Here is a 25058-nt window from a genome sequence, read left to right on the forward strand (position 1 = left end):
AAGTGTACAGTATATGGGGTAAATTACTGTAAATTGGGTAAATTTACAGTAATTTACTGTGGAAAGTGTACAGTATATGGGGTAAATTGGGCAGGTTTACAGCAATCTACTGTAGGAAGTGTACAGTATCACTGTAATGTAACCAAAAAATTACAATACATTACTGTAATTTAACCAAAATATACAGTAGCTACCATTACAAAAGTTTTAAATTTTACAGCAAGATACAGTAAATTGTACAGTATCTCCCTGTAGATATTAGAAATTTACAGTAATTTACCGTAGGACAAAGTTACAGCAGCTTACTGTAAGATGAAAATTACAGTAAATTACTGTGCAGCAGAGTTGCCAGCAATTTACTGTAAAAACTACAGTAAATTTTTTACAGTGTATAGCAGGATATTTTGGTGTGGATTATTATTGAACAATTTGCCTATAAAGTGGTAGCATATGAATAAAAATTCAACTTCTTATATAAATTCATTGTTACAATTAATTTCATGAATGTTGTCTATTAAGCAATCAAACAGAAAAGGCATGCTCACGAGGGTGTATATACAAAAGGGATATTTCTCCTCCCACACGAAGGTGATTTTACATTTTCAGACCTGAAATTCAGCGATCTGGTGCAAACTTTTGGTGCAATACTTGGATTTTTTTCTAGCTCCCCCAGCCCCCCCCCCCCTAAAAAAAAAATTATGGAAATAATTTAGATTTTTTTCAGGAAAGAGTTAATACTAAATAGCAAAATCACGGCATTTAGCTATTATTCCGCGTGTGCATCATCTGTGTGTATGTACAAAGTCTAATGAGGTAGAGGGGGAGGGTGTGGGGGGATGCCCCCTCCCAATCGACGGAGCTTTTGCGTTTTTGAAATCAAGATAAAGCGATCTGAAGCACACTTTTTGTGAGAAATTCGGGTAATGTGATTTCCCCCCGATTTTTCCCTTTTCTTTCTTTTTTTTTCTTTGATTGTTTTTTCACGATCCAAAAGTGTGTGTGTGTGTGTGGGGGGGGGGGGGGGGGGCTACAGCCCCCAGCCCCCCCCCCCCCCCCCCCGCTTCCGCGGCCCCTGTATCTAGGGCCTCCAGGTCATTTTTCTGGTAATTCACTCATGCAATATGAAAGACATTGTAGCAGCCAAATGCACGGATGAAGAACAAACAACCATACTTGTATATGTGACCGTGCACCTCAAAACGAACATAAAGTCGCACACACATTTTGCGTGAGGACTGAAAATAAGTGAAATGGGTCAACCTAGCCGAACTTGACTTTTTCATATTTTCTGAAAGAGGGGGTCTTCTTTTACATTATGCTGAAATTTGGTATCATAAAACGGGCAGGAAAGTGTGTTTTTTTAGCAGTTTATCTTGAATATTTTTTTTTTTTTGTAGAATAGTGTGATTAGGTGTGTCTTTAGAATCCCTTTTTCATTTCTGAAAAACCTTGTCCACACTCTTCACTTTCAACTCTAATAACTTTTGAAAAGATAGTGCTACTGCTTTGACAGTTGGCATTGATTATGGACAGAATGTGTTAATGAGACATGTTTAATTTCAACTTAATCGGATAATCCCTTCATTGTTGTTACTCTGGTGGTTTACGTCCTGTTTTTTTTTTTGTCCCATTCATCACACAGCCAGCACGGTTTGGTAAAGATTAAGCGCTTGAATACACACTGTACTTCAGAGCCTCTTTTCTCAGTTCACACTTTTCCTGAGTTTGTGCTTTCTTTCCAATATTTAGATAGGTTAAGAGAGTCCATTTGATTTGAGTTATACCTCATTTTAAAGCTTAAAGTCTGCTCTTTTAGAATATGGTCTTAATTAAAAATTCATGTCTGGCGACTCTTTGTTTGTTTTGAGGTGCAGGGTCACATATCGTCTCTGTTGGGCCTTTCAGTCATCTAATGAATATCTAGCAAGGCTGTGACAGTCTTCGTCAAAGTGGGTCAGAGGTTTGAGTCCACTTTTGTGACGTTCAAGTGGGGGGTTGTGGCATAGTGGATAAGACTCCCGACTCCCATTCGGAGGAGCCGAGTTCGATTCTCGCCCAGTGCTTACGTCCTTGGACAAGATGTTTTTGCCCAACATGTCCCTCTTGACCCAGGTGTATAAATGGGTACCTGGCATAATGATGGGAGGGGGCCCTATGGTAGAGCAGTGGCAACACTCAAGATGCTACCTCGGATAAAGTCGTCTGGTACATACCCACGCTAACCTAGCCCAGATTCTATACTTTTTTCTTTACTTGTCTGTAACTAGCGCGGCACGCTATCCATGCGTGATACCCATGATGGTGGCTGACAATATAATCTGACACTCGACCAAACGGTCTGACAATTATTGTCAGACCGTTTGGTCGAGTGTATTATCTATTATACATTCACAGGAATGACATCGCTTGATGTACGAATTGCGTATCAAAACTTTGACGCTAAAAATATTAATCTAGGCTATACTCCTCACTTAACCATACAGACACATGTGCGACGACACTGTGGCTACGGGATTCGCTATCACGTTTATGGCACGTGCAAACCTGCAGTCAAAATTTGAGCATATTTGTAGGTATATTATAGGCCGATATGATGTGACGTGATGTCATGGTCATTTTTCATTTTATTTCATTTCAGTTCATTTATTAAGTTTCCATACAAATCGTATAGTGTTGTGTTTACAACATCCATCCATGACAATGTAAAGTAACACAAATTATAAGTTAAAACGTACATTAAACAAATAGCATTTACATAGCACAAAATCAATTGAAATCATTCTCAAGCGTACATTCATGACGGGTAAATAAAATTGTGTGTGTATCACATGTACCAGGTATTACATGTATTGAGATATCAAGATATGCACATAATGATTACTTACACATAGGGGCCCTACGAACACACTAGTAATCATTTCAACATATAACTGCATAAATACCATGAATGCCAGAGACTCGGCATTTAAAGAGGATTTTTGCATTTTTTCGCTGATTTTTGTTTCTTTTTTCATTCCAAAGAAAGAATGGATTGGCAGCAGTTTCGCCACAATTAAAGTGACGAATTGTACACAGTGACATCATTATTGTGTCATTCGTTATGAAGGATAATTGTGTGTCTGTATGTGGGTGTGTATGTGCATGCGTGTCTCTCTCCTAGCTTGTCTCTCTGTCTCTCTGTCTGTCTGTCTCTCTCTCTCTCTCTCTCTCTCTCTCTTTCTCTCTGAGTGACTGCAGTACATGTACTTGTAATAACCCTGCTGGAATGAACATAGTGCTTGACAGTATGAAACATATTGTGAACACAGTGTGAACACACTGTTAAATCTTTTCACATATTTAAATTCGAGAGTTTTAGCATGCAAAGACATTGCAAATCACACAATGTTTGTGTATACGGCATTTTGTCTTTGCATAATGTAAGATTACATTATAAGTTAACATTATTTTGTACAATGTCTGTGTATAATGCAGTTTGTCTTTGTATCATGTTTTGTTTTTGTTTTTGTGAACGTGAATCTTATGATATGAAATTGAACGAAATTCGAATAAAGAATAAAAAAAAAAAATCAGTATACAATGTGACATAGAACATTACTCTATGAACACTGGAAAACCACACCATGTCAGTGTGAAATTATCTCCAAACTGTTAAATTCGAGCGTTTTCACACAGTGTGGACACACTGTGAACACATTGTGGGACACTGAGTTCTTACCAGCAGGGATAGGAGTAAGGAGGTTATGGGCAAGCTTGCGTATAGACTATAGTAGCGTGTGTGTGTGTGTGTGTGTGTGTGTGTGTGTGTGTTGTGTGTATTCCTTGAAGAGGGACTTTTAGTCTATGACAACATTGTCTACCTTTAAATATATTTTCAAGAGTCCTTCAAATGAAGCAACCTAAATTTGGCTGCATAACCAAGACAATTATTCATAAATCACTGATTAAGAAGCGTGATGGCTACCGACGCAGGTAAGGCAAACAAAACACCAATTCCCGTGGCAGATCGGATCAGCGATAAGACTCGAGGAACTAGCTGACCGAGTTCAAATCTATGATATTAATAGTTGATTTAAACAATGTGAGCCAAGTAGCCACCTGGACCTTTTGGACTCATGAACTTTAATGCTATACAGATAAACCCTAAGCATTTTGTCTCACCCCCCCCCCCCATAATTTTGAGTGGGTGAGGGACGGATAACTACTTTGTCAATTTCGATGTCCATGTGGAATCTACTCTGGGTGTGATATATGGCTCTGATATTTTGATTTTGTTCCTCTTTAGGTATCATTCTTCATTTTGGCGTTTATTGCCACTAAAGGTTACATTTTGTCATTCATAAAAGATAGAGGTTTTATAACATTGTCATTATTACAGCCAAGTACATGATAACGGCGATTGCTTCAGCGGATTAGGTGCACATTTTGTTGTAATCATAATAGTATAAAAGTATAATATGAGATTAAAACCTAAAATGGCATTAAAACGCTTTATCCTGGCGAGGAAAGCGCATGATTTAGAAACAAGACACCAAACAGGTTAGTCATCGCATTCTTCATCAGCGACCAGGATGCGATGTGATGTTAGATTAAAAATCCGTTTCTGAAGCAGAACATACACACAAGGGTATACGTCTGCTCCTGGTATATATATATATATATATATATATATATATATATATATATTATGTGTGTGTGTGTGTGTGCCTCACAGGCAGCCCTGCAAGTCTGCTCCAGTAGTTGTGTCTCTTTACTTGGTTATTTTTATTGATTACTGCTTGTACAGTCAGACAGTGTTTTCGTCATATTCATATTCATATTGATACCTAATTTCAACAATATATATATATTTTTTAATTCGTTTGGATGTGCTTCAATTGTGAAATGAACAATTTGAGTTTTTGAGTTGCATGTTCTTGTTTTATTCGGAGTAAACCTATATTGAATTGAAAAGATAACTTGAAATCATAAAGTGTCTTGTATTAACACGCTGTAAAACCCTATGAGAGCGATATCTGCACGAGTTTCCAATATAGATATCTTAAAAATGCTGTATATATAGATCCTAAAAGAATTGGTAAAAGAGCACGACGTACTTATTATATAGACATTATAGAATATGCAGATACGTACATATTTGAAGATACAGATTCAGTCATAGATTTGTATCAACTTTCAAAGCAACGCTTAGAACATTTATTACACTCAGAGTCCTATATTGTTTGTTCAAAATTGACGAGGAATGAGTCTGATGTGGGGCATCTTTGATAGTTCACCACTGTGATAAGGACATTATAGAGACTAATTTAAGTGGCACTCGAGCGAATCTGAATTTGCCCGCTTTCGCATGGATATTTACAAAGTCCATCAAGTTCAGGGGTGGATCATTCGAAAACGCCCCCGTCAAGTAAAAATGTAGCAGTCCAGCAGCGATGAGACGAGAGTGGTACCGGTTAAATTCACGGTCAACATACGGTCAAGGAATCAGTTTGTGTTTTGTCTTCACAGTCGCCAACACGCGTGTCGCCTCTCCTTATCTTTCAAGTTAAAGGGATTCAGGTAAGAGCACTTCTTCCTCTTCCATCCGCGCTGGTCACTCTGGATATAACAAGAAGTTCGCAAAGCTATGCGAACCGTGATCGAGAATAGAATTGGTTTATCGAGTGCAAAGAAAACAATAGTTAGTAGTAGTATAGTAGCAGTAGTAGTAGTAGTAGTATTGATGATTATTGGCATCATAATTTTGATATTGATATCGATGGGGTAAAGACTTAAACGTGTCAGTTAATAAGTCAGTGTAAACAGTGTGATATCTAAAACATAGAACTTCACGACGGGGTCGTTCCCTCTCATAGTTCCGATAGGAAATGTTCAAGTTTTATTTCGATCTTTATTGTATTTCTTTATTTTATTTTATGCACATCCCGACATTTTCCTGTCTTTGTCTTTCATTACAAAATGATATGATAGTGATCATAGTAGTAGTAATAATAGTAGTAATAGTTATTGTTGTTGTTGTGATGATAAGCACAATGATTTCTCTAGAGGTTTATGTTAACGTCTAAATGCCAGTATGGAGGTACAAAAAGATGTAGTTCAATAAAAAAAAAAAATAACTCTTTGTAGGGTAACGCCCCACTTTTCTAATAAGACTTTTTTTTAAAGTTTACCTTTAAATTTTGATCTCTTGTATTAAAACCACTAATCATTCTCATTTGAGGTTCGACATGTTGGGGCCAAGAGTTTACATAGGCCTAACACCTTGAAGGAAAACAAATTTCCTTAATTTTTCATATGTTCATTTTTTCATGTCAACATATTTTCACGAGGGCAGACAAGCTATATAACTGCTTAATGTTATATATGATCTATCAAAAACACTTAAGAGGAGCATGTATATGGTTCATGATAATAAAAATTGACAGATAATCTGGGGTCAAACGTTTCCGTATACATCAAGGCTAAAACTTTGTAGGACCTGCGCGCCTCCATTTTCCTTCACTGCCCGTATAGTCGCAATGGACATGCCGCACGTCAGCTTCGTGCTGACCATGGGAAATCTGGACCATGTTTATCCAGACAAATCAGTTACAGTTCAGTCACACCGAATGTTTTTAGAGAAAATGTATCATATACAATCAACAGATAATAATCTACACTGTGAATTAATACAGCTTGTCTATGTCCTCATGAAAATATCAGTTGACAGGAATAGATGGAGCTATCAAAATGTGAGGTAAATTGTTTTACTTCCAAGTGTATAAGTAAACGTTTGGTCCCGGGAACCTTATATATTCTATACGTCTTCCAAATAGTGTTGTTTTATCTATATTTTCTAAAGTTGACGTAAGTTATGTCAGAAATTCAGATTTTCTGTGGTTAATGAGTTCTTATGTCATTGGGGCCTACATCAACAGTTTTAACAGTCACCTATACACATGTCAATTTCATATTCAATTTATGTTAGTATTTCTCACGCAAAGAGCATAAATATACAGCAATTATTATACAATATCAAAATTGCAAAGCATACATTAGATGAAACTTTACCGGACTGTACTGTCTGTCTCAGTATAAACACAAAGGTATGTTTACATTAGGGTTGTGCTATGGTCATAGTACGAGAAATATGATTAGGCATACGTAGAGGCAAGCTTGCTCAGCCGCAGGTCCAGCGATAAATTAGATAAGGGGAATTATTGAATACAGATAGATATACCTATATTTAGACCATACTATGATTGAGCGGAACCAATAAAAACAAAAATGACGGTCAAATAAATGTTACTTAATAAAACACACGAAAACCACATGATGCAAAAGTATCTTATAACATGCACATTACTAACAAGCAAGGACTTTGAGTAAACAACGAATGCGATTATAATGATTCAAATGCGTGTGAACGTATAGAGATATGGCGTAAAAGTGTGACATGAACATTGATAAATGCATAATTTCAAGGGTAGAATAGTACAGAATTTGTCGCAGATAATGCATAAACAATACACACAAAGAGAATACAGCTCAAGAGCCGTATTCCAGCAGGAATGCGATTTTACCTTTCTTGTACGTCATTTTCATAATGTGCTAAATTTTCTTGCTCTTGATATACCGAAGCACGAAGGGTCTTTACGCTGTAATTTGAATTGTAAACATTTGGAAAAGGAAAACAATGAGAACAGGAATTTAGAAATAAGATTACGTATACTGAAACAGGGGTTACTAAATTTTATGTAATAATGACATGGTTGGCCGTCTATATGTGTTGCTAGTGTAAGACAATCAACATCGGCATGGTGTGACATTTGGATTAGTTGAGTTGTGGTTATTGAGGAACTCCCTCACTGTCATAGCTGGAAATGCAGGATGACTTCAATATTGATAAGAGCTAGAGTTACGCCTTTTCTCATCAAGTCAATAAGCAGGAGACATCACTGAAGGGATGGTATAGTTTTGGTTGAGATTGGGGTTTCAGATCTTACTTTCTGCGAGATAAAAACAAATGACAGCTCATACAAATCTGAGAAGAATTCAAAGTTTATTTGATGAAAGTTGGTCTTGAAATGGCTGAAACATCCAAAAACAAAGAAGTCTAAATACAAGATGGGACCCACATTTTATTGGGACCACTTTATTTTACTTGCAGGTATTTGAGGACCAATTTTCATCAAATTAACTTTGAATTCCACCTAGAATTGTGTATAATTATGCTCTTTCATTTTTCATGAGAGGTTTAGCATAATCTCGCAAAAAGTTGAGATCTGAATCCTCCATCTCTACCAAAGCTATACCACCTCTTTAAGATAATATAGGACATGTACACAGGAGATACATAGGAATAAGTAGAAATAAAACAAAACCGCCACAACAGACTCTCGCACAATAATTTTCAAAGTCCTATCAAAGGATAACTTTATAATCAGCAACACCAAGCTTCCATCCCTCTCTAGTGTTTACAATATCCGCGGGGCATGGCCGCAGGTGACCTACGTACATGGTACATCAAACTAGGAAGATGATATTCACAATCCTTGGCATACCTGCTACACGTTACACATGTTTGTCTTCACATTATTTCAGACTTCCAGATTGCACGCAAATATAGTCTTTGATATGCCTAACGAGATAAGAAATGCGATCCATTTGAGTAAGTATGAGAAGTATGTTCCCTAATGTACATCATTTGGAAAGATACGCGTCTACTTATACGCTTCGCACTACTATCTTCACTTTTATTGAGGGGGGGGGGGCACATTTATTCCATATCTCTTGTTCTTTCAATTCCGTTTTTTATTTTTTATTTTTACACGCATAAACTACCGGAGCTGTTTTTGGTGTAATTTCTCGTCTAAAATAAAATGACCAGATATGATATTTGCAGGTAAGGAAAAAGGGACTTTTCATCGTTTTTTCTTTTTAACAAGATCGTCATTAAATAGAGAGAAATGTAGAACATTTTCAATGGTACGGCATTCTCTACCTAACCAGATATATATATTTGAAAATAACCTTAAAGTTATGACATATTAAATTTTATTGTTTTCTTTGTCTTTCAGCAGATTGAATCTCATATAATATCATATCAGACTTATAAAAATGGATATATCTGCTTTTGCATTTAAACTCTTTAAAATAATGTTCGAAGCTAACTTCAACCAGAGTGTAACTAATCGATAAAGAAACAATTATGCGGAATCATTCATTGTCTTTAACTCTTTCACATACACAACACAGGTTCCCAACATCAACAGGAGTCGCCCATCGCCAACAAATATGGCTCAAAGAGTTGTTTTAATCACCGGCTGCTCTTCGGGCATTGGCCAAACTATGGCTGTAAAATTGGCCAAAGACGCAGCGAAGAAGTATCTGGTGATTCCAACGATGCGCAACCTCGAGAAGCGCAAGCCGTTGGAAGAAGCTGCCGGTAGCACCCTCAACGACACAATGTACATTGAGAAATGTGACGTCCAATGCGAGAAGTCCGTCCAGGATGCTGTTGACAATGTAGTGAACAAATTTGGCCGAATCGATGTTCTAAGTAAGCACAGCTCTTAAGATACTACTCTCCAGCATCTGAAGAGACAATCAATGGTTATAGACCTAATCTAGTTCTTTGTCTTAAGCCATTACACTCAACTGCAATAGAATGAATTTGGCATGAGTATTAGGCTGCAGATCACATCCAATCGGATCTACAATGCACAAGCTATCGTAAATTATTCCAAACTTAAATCTGTCAAGCAAAAAAAAAAAAAAAAAAAAAAAAAAAAAACGTCTTCCAACATTTTCGTCCTGGAAGTTGTTGTATCAACTGCTGCCTTCTATTCTAAAATTATTCATGTAACTATTTTATGTTATAAAAGTGTCGGAAAAAAATCATTGTTTATCTTGGATACCTGTCCTTGGAGGGCGTCTTTTATCATTAATGTTCTTTAGTGGATCAAATGCTAGATTGTCTGAACACACAAGAAAGCAGACTATTGACACCGGAGCGATTATTTCCATAGATGAAAGTAGAAAAGTCAAAGCGACATGATGTAAAGAAAAGAACAGGTAAAAGAAAATGAGTGAAGGAAATGAATAAACTAGGTTACACAGTATACTTCGATAATGAAATTGGTGAATAAATTGTATACTTAATTGAATGTATGAAATATATGAAGATTTTGATCGGAAAACCGTTTAAGCTAAATTTTTATACATGTTAATGTAAATCAGTCACCAGGTATAGAGCAAAACTAAATCTTTCTAGCGATACTTACGTGTTACATCGCATAAAAATGAATACTTATGAAGATATGTTTCAGAATTTTCCGCATTTTCCGATCATTTTCTCTCTTTTTTTTCGAGCAACTGTAATTGTAAATATGAAAAATATGAAAAATGGAGTTACCTCGTCTTGCCATCAAACTCTTCATGCGTTACTGTGTGTACAGTGTGCACGACTATGTGTTTGTAAGCATGTACATGCGTGTGTACATTTTCCCGTGCAGTTAATAACGCTGGAATCGCCTCATTCCAACCAATGGAGTACATGCCGATCGAAGACATGAAAGAGCTGTTCGATACGAACTTCTTCGGGATGGCCCGGATGTTGCAGGCTGTTCTCCCTCACATGAAAGAACAGAAGACCGGCCACATTATCAGCACCTCGTCAGTTTCGGGCATTGGCGGTAGGTTAACGTTCCTCACGTGACATACCGTTTAACCTTTTCTGTGCCAGGGACTTTGGAGAGCTTACATAATGCTGTGTCGTTGTCTGGGCCAATCAGCAATTATTGCCTTTGTCAATACATTTAATGTATACGTGTTAAAGGCCCGAATTCACGAAGGTGGTACAAATGACACCATGGTTTAAACCATGGACAAAAAACCATGGAGCGCCAAGTGTCGAGTGGAATATTTCGTTACGAAATCGGTCACTTCGTCGATGAAGTGATTATTTTGTAACGAAATGACAAAAATTGTGTAACTGAATGAAAATGTCGTTAACGAAATTATCATCTTGTTAACGAAACGGTCGAACTGATTGCCCATTTTATGTAAGAACACATAATCATGTATTCGAGCAATGTAATTTTCTTTTCTTGTGATTATTTTGTTTGGTAATGAATTTAGAGGCCTCAATCTCTTTCATTGCAGCTGTTGATATCTTCCTCTAGCTTGTTTCCATGCAGAACTGTTTACACTGGTCAAGTTTCCTGAAACAGATTATAATATTTTGACTCACGGACTTTCAAGATTGAGAAATTTATCCCCGTGTTCGTTACTTTCCATTTGATTTTTTTTTTTTTTTTTTGGGGGGGGGGGGGGGGAGGTTTGCAATTATCTTTTCTGACAATGTCAACTTATCCGCTGTTGATAATATACTAATCACTATAACTAATAAGAATCTGATAGAAATCATGAAATGAAACTGAATGTGGTACTTGCTGTAAAGGGAAGATATTTGTTCAGTTATTTGCGATCGAGTTGCGATCGATCATACGCTCGATTAATTGAGCAATTTGCTCGTTGAAGCGTAAGTTCAATATCAAGCGTAAGTCCTGTTCATAGAGACATTTACGCTTGATTTCAAGAAAAGTCAGGCATAACATTCTGTGGATTTAGCGTTACTTGCGATCAATCGCAAAGTTGTTATAAAACGCAGTTTTCGATCGATTGCAACTGGTGCTAAATCTGAATGAAACAGCCTGGTTGTTAAAGGACAAGTCCACCTTCATATACATAAGGATTGAGAGAATGCAGCAATATTAGTAGAACACATCAGTGAAAGTTTGAGGAAAATTGAACAATCCGTTCAAAAGTTACGAATATTTTCAGTATCTGCGCAGTCACTGCTGGAAGAGAAGACTAGTACAGTGTATGATGTCGCTTGCGTACAACTATATAAGGAAAATAAAAAGAGAGTTTCGCAAAACTTTACTTTTTGAATAAAGCGCACATTTCTTTGACTTGCTACTGACGTATGTTAAGGGTAATATTATTCCCCCTAACTTCTGAAAGAGAAAAGTCGAGTGTTCTTTTGTTATGCGAGAAAAATGGAAATATGTTGAATTTTCTTTATTCTTTCTTTATATCGTTGTACTCATGTGACATCACAAGCTATAGTAGTCTTTTCATCCAGCCGTGACTGAGCAGAAACTTCAAAAATGCATAACTTTTTAACGGATTGTCCGATTTTGCTCAAACTCTCACTGATGTGTTCTACTAATATTGCTGCATTCACTCAACCCACATGTCTATGAAGGTGAACTTGTCCTTTAATGTATCGCTCCGTAGTTGAAAATCTTTCTTTGCCTTCATCTAATTTTCATATTTTTTTAAAATGTTATTATTACATGTACATAATGCCGTATTTTAATGTAATATTTTGTCAATCAGTATTAATGCGCTAAGAAACGTGAGCGTTAAGCGCTATAAAAGTATTTTCTATTATTGTTCATTATTATTACAATTATTATTATTATTATTATTATTATTATTATTATTATTATCATTATTATTATTGTAATCTTTACTCTCTGTCTTACCATTTATTTATTTATTTTTTTTTTTTTGGTACCGGAAAACATAAATTTCCAAATTATCGGCTTAAATCTAAATTGTTTCTCTAAGGCTATCCCCTGTACGATGCCTACTCTGCATCCAAGTTCGCAATTGAGGGCATAACAGAAGCGTTGGCATGCAGACTGAAGGCTCACAATATCAGGTATACATTAGCATATCTCCTGCACTTTTTGGTGCCTTTAGAATTGATACATTTATTTCATTATGTGTTTATTCATTAATTTCGTTACTTCTTCATCTACTTTTTATTCATTCATTTATCTATGCATTTGTGTATTAAATTCTTTAGCAAGTTACATATGTATTTGTTCATTCATTAATATATTATTTTAAATAACGTGTACTCTTTAATGTCTAATGCAATGGTAACTCTTTCTCACCATGATGCATTTGTGTTCTATTGGTGTGTCATATGGTCCTGATGTCCGTAATCAGCTACATTGCTTCCAGAAAGCAGGAGATCAAATACATGATGTTTTTTTCAAATCTTTTTTTTTTGTGTGTGTGTCTCTATAGTCAGACAAATTATTTTCAAACTTCAAATTTCAACATTTTTAAAATAATGAATCACATATAATTCAATTCAATTCATTTATTTTATTTTTTTTCAGCAAAACATAACACAGAATTAAGCACGAATTATAACACAGGCATACATTCAACTGTTCAAAGGATAAATAACAGTTAATAAATAAACATATGCGTGCATACCGGCAAAATACAAACTTATATTTAGAGAAAAAAAGAATTGAGATGTCCAATAAAAAGCATGCTTTTATACTGTGAACCACTCGAAAGATTCTAATGAAACTATACTTGTTTACAAAGATGCACGATGGACACGATGATTGAACTACCATTCGTTTTTCTTAAAGAAACACGTCACAAAACGCAAGAAATAATGCAAGACAATTGATTTTTATTGCATTGAAAATTTCCAAGATTTACGAATCCGAGTAATGAATGGTCAAATTGTCCATGATCAGTAAACGGGGCAACGTTTATGTATTTGGTCCAAGGTTGCCAGCAGAAATGTTATCTGCATTTTTTTAAAAATCATTTTCTACTTTTTTTTTATTTGCTGTCTGTTTTTTTTTTTTTTTTTTAGAGTTTGTACCATAGTGCCGGGTCCTGTAGAGACGAACATCAATACCAATATCGTTGATGGAAACCGCATCCCAGACAAATCCACAGTTGACCCGATCACTAAACGACAACTTAAGAACATTTTGACTCATCAGAAGTAAGTGTCCCTATATATATGAAGCTCTTTTTTCTTGTTCGTAATATGTATCCATTTCTGCATGTAAGTTTTTTTTTTTTTTTTGTACCAACCTAATTTATTTATATATTGAGTAACTAAAATGTGTCAACTTCTCAATCATTGATTCATTTATCCTTTTACTCGTACAATATTTTGCATTGATCTTTTTTTTTTTTCAGGGGCCGGCTATAATGGTTGCTCACGTTATACGTTATGCACTAATGCAAACTTCGCCTAACATTGATAAAAACCAACAACGAAAAAAAAAATTCATCAAAAGCGTACTCTGAAAACTGTGCTTAATAGATGTGAATTGTTTTAAGTGGCAGTAGTGTTACTATTGCCATTGTTATTATCATTGTTACTCTTACTGTTATTATCATTGTTATTATTGTTATTAGAATCATTATGATTATTATGGTTATTATTATTATTATTTTCCTTATCGCCAAAAAAGGGTGAAATATTCAAATCTGATTTTATTTCATGCAGGTTTCATTTTGCACCGCCCGTGATTCAAAGTGCCGAGGAAGTTGCCGACATCACCGCGGAGCTCTTGGACAAGAACGATGTCGACATTCCTCCCAAGATTTTCACCAGTGACTACTCGCTTGGCATATCGCAGATAAAGAACTCCGACCTGGACGGGATGAACTGGGTGGAGTACATTCGGTATTTAGTGGACAAACCACAGCACGAAACCCCGGATGACCATAAAACATGGGAGAAGAACTTTACGTATGCGAATCAGAGTCGGAGGTATTAAGACCAGTGATTACGATTGCCAGAGATACCATAGATCATTGTTTGAAACGAACGGGAATCGCGTTTTCTAGGAGATACATGGTTAGGGGAAGTGTGGGAGAGTTGAGCCACTGGGAGAGTTGATCCAGGCCACCTCACATCTTCATAGTAACTGGCAGTAGTCAGCTGATGCCATTTCTTGTTCATGCCTATGATTAACTATATACCAGTGTACGAGGCAGCCACGTGAGATGAAGCATGACAAAATAGTTGAAGATAAACCATTTTTAGTCACCAAAAGTGAATATTTACTTGTTAGATATGTGGTTTTCTCTCACACCTGTGGTAGAGGATAATTGCGAATCAGTTAGAGTAGCAGATAGTCTTTAAATCACTTGTTTCTTTCAGCAAATTTCAACAGGTTTGGTGCAGTCACTTTCATAGGCTTTGAGGATTAGTTTAAATGGCGGCTGAGGGGAGAATTGAGCCAACGCGTTAAGGGAGAGTTGTGACATGGCTAAACCTATATTCCAATGGCTCAGCCTCCGAGTGGCTCAACCCTCCCTTCAAGTGGCTCAATGGGTGTCATTTTTAGTCAAAGAAAGGGGTCTTCAATTGGATGAGGTGAGGGATATTGGAAAGGTATGTGGTAAGTGTTGCTAGGGGTGAAGACCTAAGGGCCGTTTCTTCTTCCTCATAAATCACACAAATCCACTAAAGGTGCATCTAGAAATCCTGATCATGTGATCGTTGGTGGATCCCAACAACATCCACATTATCCATCAGATGACCCTAAGTCGAACAGACGCCCCACCTTCTCTGTTACCATTACACCATCTGTCCTTTAAGGTTTCCATATAGTCATATTTCTTCATAAGCTTGAACTGCAATTAATATGATATGTAGGGCCTAAAGAGTAATGGCTCAACTCTCCCAACCCCGTGGCTCAACTCTCACCACATCCAGGGAGAGTTGAGCCATTTTGTTTTGTTGAAGTGTCACCCCCAAATCGTTTGTGCCAGATGTCTTTTTGGGCAATCATATCATGCCTGACTAGTTGTAGTTTACACCTGCGAACGAATAATGCATAAATTATGCATAGTTATGGAACAGTATCACTTAATGTAAAAAGTGGCTCAACTCTCCCACACTTCCCCTACTTATATTATGGCCGATGCTTGTCAATCTTGCGGAGGGAGGGAGCGTCGAGAAGTCATTGCTGGTTATTACCCCTGGTGAAAACCGTACCCCTAAAATCTTGACGATTATACCAGAAAAAGAAACCGAGAGCCCGCGGACAAGGACTTATACTTGCAATGAATTAGCAATCACAAACGCACGACATATGAAACGTTTGTTGCTGACCGAGCTCCGTAAAGATGTTGAAAGACAGGGATACGCAGACACAATTACAAAGAAAACGAAAGGACTAAACACTCATTAAAACATTAAGATTTGATTATCACGACGCCTCTATCAAATATCTATTCATAAATGTGACCGCCCGACTCGAAACCCCAAAAGGAGGCCAACAAAATTAAAAGGATAAGCTCTACGCTTCAAAATTATGTATAAGGCCTAACTTGTTAAAATTGGACCATTCTTACCCATTAAAAAAGGGTGACTAAAATAAGAAAGAGCTTGGAGGTTCAGTTTCATTGAAAATGGGGAAAAGACGATCCAAAAATTAGAGTCACGCTGTACAGGAGTATCCATGATATTCTATGTCACAGTGAAAATATCGTCTGTCCGAACAGATGTTGTCTTGAAAAAACTGCTCGATTTCGGTTTAATTTTTAATTTTAAGATAATTTTGACAGTAAAGGTAGAGAAAACATTGCACTCCCAGTTAAGACAAACTAAAAAGGGAATTCGGAACTAGGTCAACAAATATGATATATTTTGGTCCATCATGTCCATGAAAGATATTCTTAACATGAGACTTTTTTTTTTTGCGCAGTCACAAGTATCCCCATGAAAACAATTATTAATTCCAGTATGGTTTATTCCAATGCTATCTTTAAGCGTTTTGAATTGAGTTGACACCAATTCGTTGCTAATATTATAATCTATTAATGCGTCTGTTTCTTTGTTGTTGTTGTTGTTGTTGTTGTTGTTGTTGTTGTCGTCGTCGTTGTACTACAGAGGAAAAAGCAGTAGCATAAATTGCTACAAATCTTAAATCTGTAAAGCGTCTATATGGTTTTTTTTTCGCAAAATGCTTAAAAGCATTGACGTCTAGTTTCAAAAGTGGTAAAATCGATACCTTTATTTATTGTAAGCTATGCAGTTATGACCAAACCGCCTTTTAATAACAGGCCATAATATCATTTTAGTGTCTGATTTTCGGTTATGTGTTAGTTATTTTTCTCTTTCTCTATCTTTCTTGCTTTCTCAGTTTTTCTTTCTCTCTCTCTCCCTTGTCACAGGTGTAGTAGACGAAACATTTAGTAGACGAAACATTTAATTTAGTTTGGTTTCTTTAAATATATGTACTTCCATTGTATTCACTTGCATCATGAATTGTCGGGTTAATTGTATTTAAATCTAATGGATCTGGCTCAATGATAATGTTGTGATATACTTTGTTCGTACATGCCAATGTTTCACTGGGCTATGACTAATATCCCTCGCTTTGTGATCTTGTTGCAAATACACTATGATCTGTAAATGAGACCTTATGACTACTGTATAGTATTTGTGAACTCATTAATTCTGTCTTCGGATGCAATTATTTGACTGCAGTGTATTGTGTTGTAATTGTATATAATAAACATGGAAACAAAGTGATGCGGTGAAGCATTCCGAGAATTTGAGCTGTGGACTCTTCATTGTTCTTATGATTAACTGTTCAATTGAAGAGCGTACTCCTTTCCACAATTTTAGCGTGTACCAAATTATAGGGAGAAATTACGCCTGACAGGGGGTTTGATGTTATAATGGTCTCATGAAGTATACAAAACTATATAGAAATTATAATGTCACAATAGAGGAATGCAATAAATGCCAATTGCCTTGATTTAAATTCAAATTTTTGAATTTAAATCAAGGCAACTGGCATTTTTTTGCATTCCTCTATAGTGACATTATTATTGCTATTTTTAGTACTGCCAATACGCGCAGCAAATATAAAACATGTATACTATATATATATATATATATATATATATATATACAGTGAATATATTACCATGTGTGTGTGTTTAGTGTTCCTTTTACATACATTCTAACCGCAGAAATGTCATGCTTTTGATTTAATTGCGCACATACGTCGAAAGAAAAGAACGAACCTCCTCCCTCTCTTTCTCTCGCACACACACACACACACACACACACGCATGAATTCATAATTATTCGTATCACAAAGTGCATGGGTTTCATGCATCTGACATTTAATGTCATTATGCAACGCGAAAACTGAAAACAAATAAAATGAATAAGTATCAAGTTGCATATACATGATGATGCATAAGAGCATACATATCACGAATAGGTTTTTTTTTCAGATTAGAAGTGAATTTCTTCGTGTAACATATCGTTTTATTGTGCTGGACTGATCTGGTTTTGCCAATATTTGATGCCGCTTATTCCCTCTGTTTTCACTCTAACTTGACCACTATATGTATATTTATAACTTCGTACCATCTCTTTATCCGACACTATTATCCGCAAGACAGCTCAGGAATTGACTGTTTCGACAATAAAATCAACAAATAAAAAAGAACCCGAAAATCATTATGCATCGTATTTATATTCATGAACTATTACAGCATGCTGGCTTGTATACGGAAATAACGTCATTGCTTTTGCTTTAAATTGACCTTACACTTCTTTAAATTTGACTTCGCAAAGCAAGACATTATTTATTTTTATTCGTCATCTTTCGTGACGAAATCAAATGGCAAAGGGAGATATTTTTGATGCATTTACTGCTACTGTATGGCAGAAATGCTCAAAATCTCATAACAAAACTTGTTGTCATCAACGTGTTCTTGACTCTAAAAATAATTTAATAAGATATTCAAGCCGAATAGGTTTGGAACAGTTTGGTATAATTTTTTTTATCTTTCTTTAATGAAAAGGGCATCGTAAATATGATTAATTACGCCTAAGACTGCCAGCGTTCAACCTCTTGAATAATAGCATTGCGTATATGACTACACAGCTGACATATCAAAGTGAATCCGTTAAAAAAAAGATATCCCGTCGTTATAAACACTACTGATCAGAGGAATTAATCAAATCATGATAATAGAACATCAACGAGGAAGAAAAAGAAGAAGAAGAAGAAGAAGAAGAAGAAGAGAGAGAGAGAGAGAGAGAGAGGGGGGGGGGGGTTATAGGCCTCCTCCTTTGTATTGTACATCAACACGTATCAGCTTAAATATTTGTATGTGGAATTCTGTAATATTGATACCTGGATAAGACAATCTGTCATCTTATCGTTATAGCCCGTATCATTGGATTTAGGAATGTCAACCTCATCACAATGATACCGTGAACGCCGAGACTAAAATGTGCCACCAAGTAAGAATTTTAAACGACAAGCTCACCTTCATATACATAAGGTTTCAGTAAATGCAGCAATTTTAATATAGGTTTTCCCGGTCAATTTCATACTTTTGTCACTCAAATTCATTAATGTGCAATCAAATTCACGCAGCGCACGCACGCGAAAATATTCGGGCATTCAAATTCAGAATCCGAGCGATCAATTTCATTTATGGGCGTTCTGTTTCGTTTTCATGAAATCAAATTCACGATTGGGCATTCAATTTCAAAATGCGAGCACCGACTTTCCTACTCGGGCATTCAAATTCATGCGATTGTCACGTGCTAGTCCCAATGAGCTTGTTTGGAGCGTTCACATTCATTTTTAGGCGATCAAGTTCCTACTTCGTGCAAACGAGGAAAATGGAGTAGACTTTTAAGAAAGGAAAAAGGGCCAACACAACCAATGAAGGCTTGCATATAGTGTAATTATGATTGTTTACGGGTTCTACATTGTTCTCTGTTCATGTACTCTTTGTTTTTTTATCTCAATAAATTTCAAATTGTGATGTCCAATTAGTAGTGCATCCAAACAACACAACGGCAATTCAATCATATTTCTTGATGATACTGCATGCTGTCAACGTCCCAACACCAATCCCATAATGACAATTCATCAAAGACAAACTGACACACAATGATCTCATATAATCCCGCAAAAGTGAATTAATAAGACAGCAATACACAACAAACAAGACGTATAAAATGTTCATGTATCAGTGTCAATAATTATAGTCGAAATTGTTTTTTTTTCTTCGAAAGTGTCAACCAACCCTCCGTATCATGCTCGTCTGTAGGTCTATACAGTGCCTAATGTTTGTTTGTTTGTTTCATTTTCCATCAAAAAAGATGGCTGGATAACCCATATTCAGCTGCAATAGCTGGTCTTCCAGGGGTCCAGTTGGATGTTCTGCTCTCTGCGGTGAATAAATGAAGTGGGATCTTTTACGTGCATGCGTTGTGACTCTCTCACACATGGAACCTCCATTTTATGTCCAATCCGAGGGACATGTGCCTGTATATTCCTTTTTGCTGAGCGCGAGTTAAAAATTGTCAATGAACAGGTGGACCTCTACTGCAAAATAAATAATCATCATAAATCCCAATATATTCAAAGCCAAATGAGAAACACGTGCATACACGGCCCCAAACTAAGTAAATTCAGGACTTCTTTTAAATTGAATGCAGTTATTTGGAACATGGTTGCCTATTCACGAATTTGAATGACCGACGAGATTCCGTCGCCAGCTTGACATGAATTTGAATGCTCATTGATGAAATGCGTGCTCCTCTCTTAAATTTGAATGCTCCGATAGTGAATTTGAATGTTCCGATAGTGAATTTGAATGTTCTGATAGTGAATTTGAATGCTCCGACAGTGAATTTGAATGCTCGGATAGTGAATTCGAATGACCGGATTTTGAATTTGATTGCTGATTCAGTGCTGCGAGCGTGGAATGCGTGAAATCGAATGCTCGGAATAGGAACTTGAATGACAAAAGTATGAAATTGACCGGGAAAACCTACAGTAAAACACATGACTGTTTGCGAACATTTAATAATCCGTTCAAAAGTTATGAATTGTTAAAGTTTCTGCACAGTCACTGCTGGATGAGAAGGCGACTGCAATGTATAATGTCACATGCGTAGAACGATATAAGGAAATCATAAAGAGAATTCCATAAAATTTCATTTTTTTGGGGGGGGGGGGGGTGGGGGAGTGCACATTCCCTCTACTCGTTATTGACATATGTAAATTATGTGAAGTTTAATATTATTCCCTCTGCCCTCTGAAGGCGGCATGTCAAGTGCTCCATTATAATTATATAATGTAAGAAAAGCGAAAATATGTTGAATTTTCTTTGTACTTTCTTTGTATCATTCTACTCTTGTGATATCAAAAGCCATAGTGGAATCTTCTCATCCAGTGATGGTAGCACTGACACTTCAAAATTCACAACTTTTGAACGGATTGTCCAATTTTCCTCAAACTTTCACTGATGTGTTCTACTAATATTGATGCATTCTCTCAATCCTTATGCATATTATGAAGATGGACTTGTCATTGATGTATAGGTTCTATTATAGGTTTTCCCGGTCAATTTCATACTTTTGTCATTCAAGTTCCTATTCCGAGCATTCGATTTCACGCATTCCACGCTCGCAGCACTGAATCAGTAATCAAATTCAAAATCCGGTCATTCGAATTCACTATCAGAACATTCAAATTCACTATCGGAACATTCAAATTCACTATCGGAGCATTCAAATTTAAGAGAGGAGCACGCGTTTCAGCAATGAGCATTCAAATTCATGTCAAGCTGGCGACGGAATCTCGTCGGTCATTCAAATTCGTGAATAGGCAACCATATTCCAAATAACTGCATTCAATTTAAAATAAGTCCTGAATTTAGTTAGTTTTGGGCCGTGTATGCATGTGTTTTTCATTTGGCTTTGAATATATTGGGATTATCTATGATTATTATTTATTTTGCAGTAGAGGTCCACCTGTTCATTGAAAATTTTGAACTCATGCTTAGCGAAAATGAATATACAGGCATATGTCCTTCGGATTGGACATAAAATGGAGGTCCTATGTGTGAGAGAGTCACAACTCATGCACGTAAAAGATCCCACTTCATCTATTCATCGCAAAGAGCAGGGTGCAAAGGCTTACATCCAACTAGACCCCATATGGAAGACCAGCTTTTGCAGCTGAATATGGGTTATCCAGTCATCTTCTTTGATGGAAAATAAAACAACACACAAACATTAGGCACTGTATTTAGGCCTACAGACGAGCTTAATACGGAGGGTTAGTTGACACCTTCCAGGAACCCCCCCCCCCCCACCATTTCGACTATATTGAAACTGATACATGAACATTTTATACGTCTTGCTTGTTGTGTATTGCTGTCTTATTGGTTTACTTTTGCGGGACTATGTGGGATCACTGTGTGTCAGTTTGTCTTTAAACTGATGAATTGTCATTATCATGATTATGTGGTTGGTGTGGGGGCGTTTTCAGCATGCAGTATCATCACGAAATATGATTAAATTGTCGTTGTGTTGTTTGGATGCACTGGAGATTGGACATTACGATTTAAAATTTATTGAGATGAAAAACTAAGAATACATGAACAGAGAACAATGTAGAAACTGTAAACAATCATAATTACACTATATGCAAGCCTTCATTTTGTTGTGTTGGCCCTTTTTCCTTTCTTAAAAAGTCTGCTCCATTTTCCTCCTTAAATTGATTGCAAGAAGTAGGAACTTGATCGCCTAAAAATGAAATTGAATGCTCCAAACAAGCTCGATGGGACTATAACATGACTATCGCATGAATTTGAATGCACGAGTAGGAAAGTCGGTGCTCGCATTTTGAATTTGAATGCCCGATCGTGAATTTGATTTCACGAAAACGAAATAGAAAGCACATTAACGAAATTGATCGTTCGGATTCTGAATTTGAATGCCCGACTATTTCCGCGTGCGTGCGCTGTGTGAAATTGAATGCACATTAATGAATTTGAATGACAAAAATATATTGAAATTGACCGGGAATACCTATATTACTACTTTAGCTTCTTTTCGCTACTCAGGATAATGCTTGGTATACGTTCATAAACTTTAATCTCTGGCAGACTCTGTATTTTAACATACTGTTATAATCAAAGCTATGTAGTCCCCCCCCCCCCCCCCCTTCAACAAGAACTATCATTAAGAAAGAATGTTGTTGAGTCAGCTTTAGCTGATATCTATTCGTAAATTGAAAAGGACATGAAAGGTGTTGACAATGACTGACAAACAGCCATTTCATTCCGTCATTAATGAAACGTCAGTTTATTGATTTTATTCATTCAGTCATCTATATTTATTTTCATTTCCTCGCAGGATTTAAATTTCATTACACCTCTTGGTATAATCGCACTGCTTGCGGGAAAATCGATTGTAAACGCATTAAAACGTAGTCATGGAAATCATCGGATCTCGCAAGTAGCACATTAATGCTTCTGTCATATTCGGACAGTATAATTCTACAGTCATCATCCACGATAATTTGAGTAGCAAGAACACGGAGAAAAACAAACCAAGTAAAAACAAACGCTGACAAATATCGTGATAAACATTTATAATGATATTCTCGTTTGAATTCTATGTGTCTCTTATCCTACGTTTCGCCTGATGTATTTTACAGCTTGAATTTAGGGTTTTCCTGGTCAATTTCATACTTTGGTCATTCTAATTCATTAATGTGCATTCAAATTCACACAGCGCACGCACACGAAAATATTCGGGCTTTCAAATTCAGAATCCGACCGATCAATTTCATTTATGGAAGTTCTATTTCGTTTTCGTCAAATCAAACTCACGCTTGGGCGTTAAATTTCCAAATGCGAGCGTTGCATTTCCTACTCGTGCATTCAAATTCACGCGATAGTGATGTGATAGTCCCGATGAGCTTGTTTGGAGCGTTCAATTTCATTTTCAGGCCATCAAGTTCCTACTTCGTGCAATCAATTTAACGAGGAAAATGGAGTAGACTCTTTTTAAGAAAGGAGAAAGGGCATGCACAACCAATGAAGGCTTGCATATATTGTAACTATGATTGCTTAATAGCTCTACATAGTTATCTGTTCATATTCTATGTTTTTCATCTAAATAAATTTAACTTGTAAAGTCCTATCAGCAGTGCATCCAAACAACACAACGGTAGTCTAATCATATTTCTTGATGATATTGCATGCTGACAACGCCCCAATATTAACCACATAATGACAATGCATCAGTTTAAAGACAAATTGACACACAATGATCTCACATATTCCGCAAAAGCAAACCAATAAGATAGCAATAAACAACAAACAATATTACGTATAATGCTCATGTTATCAGTTTCAGTGTAGTCGAAATTGTTTTTTCCCCCGAAGGTGTCAATCAACCTTCCGTGTTATGCTCGTATGTAGGCCTATACAGTGCCTAATGTTTGTTTGTTTGTTTATTTGTTTGTTTGTTTGTTTGTTTGTTTCATTTTAAATCTATGAAGATGGCTGAATAGCCCATATTCAGCTGCAATAGCTGGTCTTCCATTAGGGATCCAGTTGGATGTAAGGTGGGACCACTTTACTGGGTTAAACACCCTACTTTTTGCGATGAATAAATGAAGTGGGATATTTTACGTGCATGAGTTGTGACTCTCTCACACATGGGACCTCCATTTTATGTCCTATCCGAGGGACATGTGCCTGTATATTCCTCTTCGTGACGCCGTAGTTCAAATTTTTCAATGAACAGGTGGACCTCTACTGCGTAATAAATAATCTTCATCACAAACCCCAATATATTCAAAGATAAATGAAAAAGACACACATACACGGCCCCAGATTAACTAAATTCAGGACCTCTTTTAAATTGAATGCAGTTATTTGGAACATGGTTGCCTATTCACGAATTTGAATGACCGACGAGATTCCGTCGCCAGCAGCTTGACATGAATTTGAATGCTCATTGCTGAAATGCGTGCTCATCTCTTGAATTTGAATGCTCCGATAGTGAATTTAAATGCTTCGATAATGATTTCGAATGCTTCGATAATGAATTTGAATGCTCCAATAATGAATTCGAATTACCGAATTTTGAATTTGATTGCTGATTCAGTGCTGCGAGCGTGGAATGCGTTTTTGATTTGATTCGTTACATCTTTTTAAGAGATAGCCTTTCATAGTTTCGCCCTCATTTCCAAATAATTCTGAAAAAGTAAAACACTTTCTCTTGATATCAATAACGCAAATTTTTCTTGTTAAGGCCTACTCCCGAAATCTACTTTGTGAAGTTTACTTTGTGGCTAATTTTGGTAGGAATCGGATGCTCAGCCACTCGAGCGTGACGAAATATTAAACAGCAAAGACTGTCACGTGTGTAC

The 25058-nt window shown here is 36.5% G+C and overlaps 2 protein-coding genes across 2 annotated transcripts in view; one reads left to right on the forward strand and one right to left on the reverse strand.

Annotated features, from left to right (window-relative positions):
* Window positions 1–9276: 9276 nt before the first annotated feature.
* Window positions 9277–14603, forward strand: LOC139709994 (retinol dehydrogenase 8-like). The gene is made up of 5 exons (XM_071621947.1): window positions 9277–9541; window positions 10497–10676; window positions 12622–12715; window positions 13682–13816; window positions 14330–14603. Exons 1-5 carry the CDS (start codon window positions 9277–9279, stop codon window positions 14601–14603), a joined length of 948 nt encoding a protein of 315 aa, XP_071478048.1.
* Window positions 14604–14915: 312 nt separating this feature from the next.
* The window catches only part of LOC139709995 (retinol dehydrogenase 8-like), a 29197-nt gene continuing 19054 nt past the window's right edge, over window positions 14916–25058 (reverse strand). Inside the window, exon 6 of the mRNA XM_071621948.1 lies at window positions 14916–14921. Within this exon, the coding sequence (XP_071478049.1) occupies window positions 14916–14921 (6 nt within the window). The remainder of the gene's footprint in view (window positions 14922–25058) is intronic.

Source organism: Diadema antillarum, unplaced genomic scaffold, assembly GCF_040938485.1.
Source record: "Diadema antillarum isolate AM-2024a unplaced genomic scaffold, OU_Dant_1.0 seq00001487_RagTag, whole genome shotgun sequence".
NCBI classification, from domain to species: domain Eukaryota; kingdom Metazoa; phylum Echinodermata; class Echinoidea; order Diadematoida; family Diadematidae; genus Diadema; species Diadema antillarum.